The sequence below is a fragment of the Cebus imitator genome, unplaced genomic scaffold, assembly GCF_001604975.1.
Source record: "Cebus imitator isolate Cc_AM_T3 unplaced genomic scaffold, Cebus_imitator-1.0 Scaffold103, whole genome shotgun sequence".
NCBI lineage: Eukaryota > Metazoa > Chordata > Mammalia > Primates > Cebidae > Cebus > Cebus imitator.
Window position 1 is genome coordinate 2,898,269 of NW_016107418.1, and position 8,940 is coordinate 2,907,208.

Genomic DNA, 8,940 nt, shown 5'->3' on the forward strand with positions numbered 1-8,940 from the left:
CACGCACCACCATGCCCAGCTAATTTTTTGTATTTTTAGTAGAGACAGGGTTTCACCATGTTGACCAGGATGGTCTCGATCTCTTGACCTCGTGATCCACCCGCCTCGGCCTCCCAAGTGCTGGGATTACAGGCTTGAGCCACCGCGCCCGGCCTTCCAACACCATTTATTAAGGAGACTGTCCTTTCCCCATTGTGTGTTCTTGGCTCCTTGTCAAAAATCAATTGACCTTAGATGTTTGGGTTATTTTTGGGCTCTTGCCTATTCCATTGGTTGGTGGGTCTGTTTTTATAACAGTACCCGGCTGTTTTGATTACCATAGCTTTGTAATATTATGTTTTGTTTATGCTTTCAAATATTTCTCAACTTTCTATATTGAGTACATCTTTCATAATCAGGAAAAATACAAACTATTTAAACTAATGAAATACAGCCTGTAGTCTGGCCAGGCCCATTTTATCACTATTCTGGAACAAGCACTCAATCCCTGTTTATTTCCACATCATGCCATTTCTCATGCTTTCCTTTCTCACTTCACCTCTGATAATCCTTCAAACCTCAGCTCCAGGCCCACCTCTTCCATGCAGCCTCCACCAAGTATGCCTTTCTTTACCGATCTCCTTCTCTGTGCCAGACTTTCCACTTAATTAGATATCCTGTTCTACATTCATTCATTCTCATTCATTAAACATTTTTTATTGCTGGTTTGTGTGTGTGAGTGAGTATATGTGTTGAGCATGTGTGGGAGAGAGAGAACGTATATATGTGTGGTTGGTATGAATTAATTTTTCCTTCTCAACGGATACCATGTCTTAGCCTGCCTACATCTTAGCCTGCTGTTTGTTTTGCAATACTAACTGATGGTAGAGTAAATACCCAACAAGCACTTGGTGATAGTGCAAAGTATGGAAGCTTCAAGGTCTTAAACCCTTTCGGGGGTCTGAAAATTCATGGGGCTCCTTCTACTACACTATATTCTGTAGTAACCCTTAAACTTACATTTACTGAGCACTTACTATGTGCCATGGGCTTGCATTATAAAATAAATAAAGTCCATTTATTTTTTCACTTACAGAGTAAGAAATACTTCCATTTTTATCTTAAGATTTAGGAAACTGAAACTTAGAAAGATCAAGTAACTTGCCTAAGAGACAAAGCTTGAAGTGCTAAGGCATGGATTAAAACAGGCCAGGCAAACTCTTTATCACTAAGCTATACTGACTCACCAAGCTTTATGACAAATGAACTATTATTTCCTTTGACCCATATGCCACAAATGTGCTTTCAGTCAAACTGCATGCTCTTGGTGAAGTTACTTAACCTTGCAGAATCTCAGTTTCTTCATTTGTAAAAGGAAGACAATATTAGCTGACAGGCTGGTTGTAAATGTCAAGGTATAAAAGTGTGTCACATAGTGCCGAGCACATAAAGAGTGTTGAGTAATTGATAGTTGTTATTATTAGATATGCTGCCTTCTTGATATCTGCAACTTTCCAGGTTGGGCATGGCAGCTGCTTCGCGTTTCTTTCTACAGGGTAGATGAATCTGCATCTCCAACGCTGGATATCACAGTTTTGCTGGGTGGTGAAGGTGCTATTAGAAAGCCTGAAAAAAAAAAAAAAAAGAAAAAGAAAGCCTGGACCCAGAGAAAACAAATAAGCAACTCTGCCCCAGGTTCACTAGAGCTCGGATTTCCTTGTCTGAATGCATAATGATAGGAAGAAGGTTGTGTTACAGAAGTAGCTGTTTTTTGTTTGTCATCCAGGCCCACTAATCTAAACATCTCTCACTCCTCAGGAATTATTTTAGGACCAGGAAGCAGCACGCTGTTTATTGAAAGAGTCACAGAAGAGGATGAAGGTGTCTATCACTGCAAAGCCACCAACCAGAAGGGCTCCGTGGAAAGTTCAGCATACCTCACTGTTCAAGGTAAACAGCTGCTTAAAGAAAGCAACAAGAAATTGGTCAGACATCTATTTCCCTGTTTGTTTAACTTTCCACCTCCCAGTCTCCTGCTGCCCGCTCCAGTCTGTTCCTTTCCCTGACCTCCTTCTCCCCTCTCCCTGCCACTCTGGGAAGGGACTGTCTGGTTCTGTCTGGCAAAGCAGAAGGTGAAGACACTGGCTGGCCATTCTTGAGAGCCCGAAATCTGAACACCGTCTCTGTGGGAGAAATTGTTCCCAGAAGAAAGGAAACCCAGTTCTGACTGTGTGATTATGCCCTGCCACGGAGAGTGGCCAGAGTAGTCCACACCTGTGAGAGAAACATCCAAGAAAGAAGAAAAAGGAGGGGGGTAGGTCAGGAGGGGGAACTCGCACACTTAAAATTGTACATTTGTTTTCCTTTTCTAATTCCTAGGAGTTAGACATATGCTGCTATTCCAAATGCTTCCATAAGCTGGCTTTTTAAAATGAAGTGGGCTATAAAATATTATGAGAGAGAAGAAACACATAATCAACAAACCACATTTAAGAAAAATATTCCAAGTGCTTCCCCTTTATAGGTCTCAGACAGTTTGCTCAGCAGCAAAATACAAAGAGGCCTAATCCTACCCCGGCTATGGCCATGTGGCTTCCATTTGGAAAATAGTTTTCACCTCAATTTCAATTCTCTAATGCTAAGAATCATCTAAAACATAAAATGTACAACATCATAAAATATCAGCTTGGCACCTCTTAGATGTAATATCTATGGCAAATTGAGGTTTCACATGAAAAGATGGAACTTGTTCAGTAGCTTATTTCCAAATGCTAACAGTTGACTTCAGAATATGCAAGTATTTTGCGGGGAGGAACTAGGAAGAAAGCAATGTACTTCAGGTTTTTTTTCCCCTGAAACTTACGTTGCTTAAATATTGTAACTCTGAGGATTCAAAACTCTTTAAAACAGAACATCATCTCTATTCTTTTAGAAGGAGATGATTTTAAAGAGCCCCCTAAAAGTCCAAAACTACTCCACCACAAATTTATACTTTCAGAAAAAGTGAGAGAGTAGCATTCCCCAAATACTAGTAATGGTTTTGGCTCCCAAATAATCCTTGTTCTAAAATCTTATGTTCACTTTTCTGCTCGCTCATACAGAAAACAGTTTATTAGCATCTCTATTTAACACCTTCTTCCCCAGATAGCTGCTAATGTCTTTTAACAGGCACCCAGACATGTAGCCCTCAGAAGTGGCTGCATCGGGTCAGGGAACACAGGGAGCAAGGAGATGTCACTAATCCTCAGAGCAGATGTCATTTCCCCCATATCCTCCCACCATCCCTGTGAGATACACAGAGCAGTGATTAACCTCCAGAGAGGTCTGAATTGACTCACCTAACTCGTACAGTCTGGTCATGGCAGACTGCAGGAGAAAACTGAACTCTTCTCAGACTCCCCTCCCGCCACTGCATGACTGCCTTCCCCTGTGTGAGTCTGTCCCCACCCCTCCACCAGGGAATATGGGGCAGCAATGGCTGGACTTTGATGGCCTGGGAGGAGCCTGGGTATGAAGCAGTGACATTTCTGCATGTTTGTAGGTCTCCTCAAAGGCTTGACTTCCTTCCCCTCCCCTTTTTCTGCCAGGTTCATCTGGGTTTCTCAGAATCCAGTGTGCTTAAAATTGAGCATTTACGGCCGGGAGCAGTGGCTCACGCCTGTAATCCTAGCACTTTGGGAGGCTAACGTGGGCAGATCACGAGGTCAGGAGATCGAGACCATCCTGGCAATGGTGAAACCGCATCTTTACTAAAATACAAAAAATTAGCCAGGCGTGGTGGCGCACATCTGTAGTTCCAGCTACTCAGGAGACTGAGGCAGGGAAATCGCTTGAACCCGGGAGATGGAAGTTGCAGTTAGTTGAGATCGAACCACTGCACTCTAGCCTGGTGACAAGGCAAGACTCCATCTCAAAAAAAAAAAAAAAAAAGTGTGCATTTACAACATCTGTGAGTTTCTTCTCCCCACTTTCAAAACTATCTGTTCACCATCAGTCTGCTCTGCGGGAGGCATGCTGTTATTCTTTCACTGCTCCAGGCCAGATCAGCAGCACCATGGGGCCTTCCAGATTGGATTAGAGTCAGTCTTTTGGGCATTGGTGAGCCCAACTCACCACATAACGCCAACTGCGGCCTCTGTTTGTGACGTTAGTGCATCCTGGAATGTCTTTTGTACAGGCTCCATTCCCTATTCCAGCCAATTCCTTCTTATCTCCCAGGCCTGCTGAAGTGCTTTCTACCCTGGAATATCCTCCAGGATGAACGGCTGAGGCAGATACTCATTCTCTGCTCTCTCACTCCCCACTTCTAGAATCATTAGCCAGTACTTATTTTATTCTGCTTTTCATTATTATTTTGGGATTGATATGCTTCTCTTCCCTACCAAATTATAAACTTTGAAACAGGACTGTCTGAGATATTTTTGTATCCTGTGCACATGCCCAGCACTTAGCAGGAAACATTTATTTAGTACCTTTGTGTGCAGGCACTGTGCTGGACACATGACATACTTAATCCTATTAATCTTGTAGGAATCCAAAGAAGTCAATAGTAGTAGTTTCAATCTACAGATGGGAAGATGGAAAAACAAAGAAGTTAAATAACTTGCCCAAAGTCGCGCAATGACTACATGGTGAGGCTGAGACTTGCGTCCATATAAACCTCAGAATGTTTCCACCCTTCCTCCGCTCTTCTCATTCCTGAGGTGCCTTAGGAAGTTGTCTGCAAGGGCTTAGGATAAAATTGAGGAAAAGCAGTCTTCCAGTGATCCTGTTATTTTTATTTTCTCCATTTCTCTTATTTTTACATGCCTCCAGACTTCCTATGCTGATTCCTTTTCCTATGAATGTTATGCTTTTCTGAAAAGTCAGATGTTAAGAATACTGTATTACTGATAATTTCTAAACCTTTCTGTCAGCCATATCATTTACTCTTGTGGAAAGTGGAGGTAATTTTCACTTGAATTGCCCATATTGGCTGCCATATAAAATATATATATCTATATATATATTCCATTATTTTGCTCACTATTGCCCCCAACTGCTATGCTTTTTGAACTCTTGTGTCTGCTTTTTATAGTTTTTTGGCCTTCTTCTTTGCTCTCTTTTATAAGAGTGATGACAATATCCAACCTTTTTGCTTAAAAATTGCAGTTAGCTGAAAACACAGATTACCTGACTGGCAATCATCCAACCACACCTGAAATATTGTGCCCATTTATAAAAGAAACAAATAAATAGAGCTATATCCTGGATAGGAATAGAATAGTACCAGAAAATGAGGATACTTAGTCCAAAAAAGAGACAACGCGGGAGTAACATGATTGTTTTCTTCAAATACTTAAGGAGCTTTCTGACAAAAGAGGCATTTAACTCATTCTTTGACACACGAGAAAAGACAACTAGAACCAAGGAAGGGAGATGGTAGTGAAATTTCCAAGAGGCAGGTTTCAAGTCTATATAAGAATATAATTTTGCACAGGAAGAAATTTTGAATGTTAATATTTGTGGATCTTAGAAAAGCCTGTGTGTATGAGTCAGATGCAGTATCTTGAATGAAAGTAGTCTGGGCTCATTGGATTAAAACTTGATCCTTGGATGCTGTTCACAACAACTGAATACAGTACCTGCTCAGTAATTTTATCACTGAAATGGGACTCTTGCTCTAGAGTCATTGTTTTTACCACCCTGGTAGCTATGAAACATTCCCTAGATTTAGACTTTATTTCCTGTTAGATGCATATGGACCCGCACACTGACTTATCTTGTCAAATCGAGTTTAGGAAATGAAACCAAGCAAACGAGTTGTGTCTGTGGCTATGTTTAACAGATTTAAAGAGGTTGGTGAATTAGCCAGGAAGGAAACTGTCTGCTCTTTTTATTTCCTTTGAAAGGATTCTTATACTCACAGATAAAACAATGTGTTATTTTTGTATCTGTAACGATGAATGAACCGTGCAGTCAAAGTACCTTCTTTAAATAATCACAGGTCTTGTTTGGTTTGGACCCAGTGCCAGCACAAGGACACATGAAGCTCTCAAAGGGGAAGTTCCATATCAAATGCGACAACAGAAGTGTTAGTAACCAAAATCATTTCTGAAATTAACATAGTGTTCAATAGCCCTGGAACTCAATGGGGCTGCTAAAATTTCATCCAAGGACTTAAGCTATGCTTTATAATTATTATTGCAAAAACCATAGTATATATGAGAACATTCTTATATCAGATTTAGGCCTTACTATATTTCATTATCAGTTGTAAGTACATAGGAGAAAACAACTTGAAGAAGAACAGCTATCATTTTAAGCATTTTTTTGAAGATGATTGATGGATACAAAAATCACAAAGGCACAAAAGGACTACATCAGGATCTTGCAGTCTAAATACTGGTCATGGCTTTAGAGGCTGATTTGCAAACAATTGCTTGCATGCTGTCACTTGTTTGAGAAAGGACTCATCCAATAGGAAGTAGACACTATATTCTCTAATAAATTAAATCCCAAAAGTCAAGAATAGAAAAAACTCAAAACAATATGGCTGTGGCTCTTCAGGTACTCCTTTGTATTGTCCTTGGCCAGCTATCAGTTTTCAGTTCTCCATTTTGACCCTCCTCTGATCCCTGACTGACCTCCCTCCACATTAGCTCCTCTCTTCCTGAATCCTGCCCCCAAATTCACTCCTATGATTATCCTGGCACTGAGAAAGGATGTGATAAACTAATTCACATGAATATGTTGGGGATTGATGTTACTCCTCTCATAGGTGTTGGCTATTTAGAAAGGTTTCCCATGGCCGGGCGCGGTGGCTCAAGCCTGTAATCCCAGCACTTTGGGAGGCCGAGGCGGGTGGATCACAAGGTCAAGAGATCGAGACCATCCTGGTCAACATGGTGAAACCCCGTCTCTACTAAAAAAAATACAAAAAATTAGCTGGGCATGGTGGTGCGTGCCTGTAATCCCAGCTACTCAGGAGGCTGAGGCAGGAGAATTGCCTGAACCCAGGAGGCGGAGGTTGCGGTGAGCCGAGATCGCACCATTGCACTCCAGCCTGGGTAACAAGAGCGAAACTCCGTCTCAAAAAAAAAAAAAAAAAAAAAAAAAAAGAAACTCCGTCTCAAAAAAAAAAAAAAAAAAAAAAAAAAGAAAGGTTTCCCAAGGAGAAAGCAGTGCTCAAAACAGAGATGAACCAGCTGTGCACTAATGCCACATAGGAGGGCTGAGGGACAGGAATACACATGCCTTTCTACTTCAAATCTCACCAGTGACATAAAGCTGGCCTTGATCAAGAAAAATTCAAAAAAATCTGATGGAATTCAGTTAGGCTGATTAAGGTCTTTGTAGAGAGTTCTTGAGGCAAAATAATTCAAACTCAAAAAATATTCATCTGAATTCCTTCTGTAGAAACTAGGCTGACATAAAACTGCACTGGGTATCATAAAAGTGGGTGTTAGGCCTAGGGACTTGGTGTTGGGCTCTGTGAGGGCCTGGGACCATGTAATTAATATCTTGCGCTTACAGAACATGCAGTGGACTATTTTAAGTACATAACATCCATAATCCTACTTAAGTTTTGCAATAATCCTAGAAGTACAGGGAAGTACAGTTAGTTCAAAACGAGAATCCAGGCACAAAAAGATGAAATTGCTTGTCCAGGGTTACACAGCTAGGAAACGGCAGAGCTGAGAACTGGAACCATGTTCAACCATCCTGCTCTATTGCATCTCAGCTCTAAGGTGGCAGAGCATGGTTGTTAAAAGGACCCATTCTGAAGCCGGATGCCTCACTCTTCATGAGCTGTGTAACCTTTGCGAAGTTCCTTACATTCCTGATGCTTCCGGTCTCTCATTGTAAAATGGGGATCCTAATGATGATCCCCATTTTACAATGATCCCTAATGATCCAACAACCAATCTTTATAGGGTTGTTGTAAGGATTAACACATTTAAAACAGCACCTGGCATATAATAAAAACTTTGTGTTAGCTAACATTACCATTTGTTAATATGATATACCAAATTCCATTTCAACAAAACTTTCTGTATTACACTTTTGCTGGACTTAACCAGTGAGCCACCTAAAAGGTGTTCTAAGCCACAGAATTCCTGTTTGACTTAAGGATTTAACTTGTGAAAAAAGAAATGTGTTCCATAACTGTCATATAACATAAATTTAAGTATCCTTACTTAAAAGTACTCTTGAAAATGTACTTGAAATTTCATGGGAATTCAGTATTTCCATACATCACTGTCCTTAGGAGTGGTTCCAAATTGGTGTACATAGATTCCTTAAAAACTTCATCAACAGTAATAAAGGTCTGCAGGCCTATTTTAATATTTCCATAGGCTCTAGAGAAACCACATAGTAAGGTTACCTGGATTACAGGTGATAGGGTTTTAGATAGAAGGAGGTGGCACTGGTTGAGTGGCTTATGTTGCTCAGGAATCTTGAGAGTCAGGTCGAGGTGCATCTGAATAATTTTCTTTTCATCCATACCTAAATCTTTATTGAGACTTCCTCTGAGTCAGTGCTGAAGACTCAAAGTGAACAAGACATCTGTCCTTCTCTTGAGGTCCTAATAGGTTAATGGGCAATAAACCCAAATAAGTAGTTACTCAAATTACAATAACAATACAACCAGAGAATAACACCTAAAGCAGCCTCTAGGGTCAGGCAAATTTCTCAGGGAGGCAGTGGACCAGTTGTTTGCAGAAACTGATGAGTACTTAAGTCAAAATATGATTCATTTCAAAAAGAAAAGGTAAATTGTATTAAATAATACATGCAATGTGTTTGGATGAAAAAAAAGTTATTCTGCACTTGAGGTCCAAAAAGTGATAAGGAAAAAAAAAAGAAAAGGGTTGGAGTAAGGGGTGTAGATGGAGAAACAAAAAGAGGGTGGGAGAGGGAGAGAGGAAGGGAGGGAGGGAGGGAGGAAGGAAGAGAGGGAGGGAAGGAGGGAGGGAG

At 40.7% G+C, this 8,940-nt stretch overlaps 1 protein-coding gene across 1 annotated transcript in view; it reads left to right on the forward strand.

Moving 5' to 3' along the window:
- Positions 1-8,940, forward strand: part of FLT1 (fms related receptor tyrosine kinase 1) — a 197,116-nt gene that overhangs the window by 137,049 nt on the left and 51,127 nt on the right. Inside the window, exon 16 of the mRNA XM_017537494.2 lies at positions 1,798-1,929. Within this exon, the coding sequence (XP_017392983.1) occupies positions 1,798-1,929 (132 nt within the window). The remainder of the gene's footprint in view (positions 1-1,797; positions 1,930-8,940) is intronic.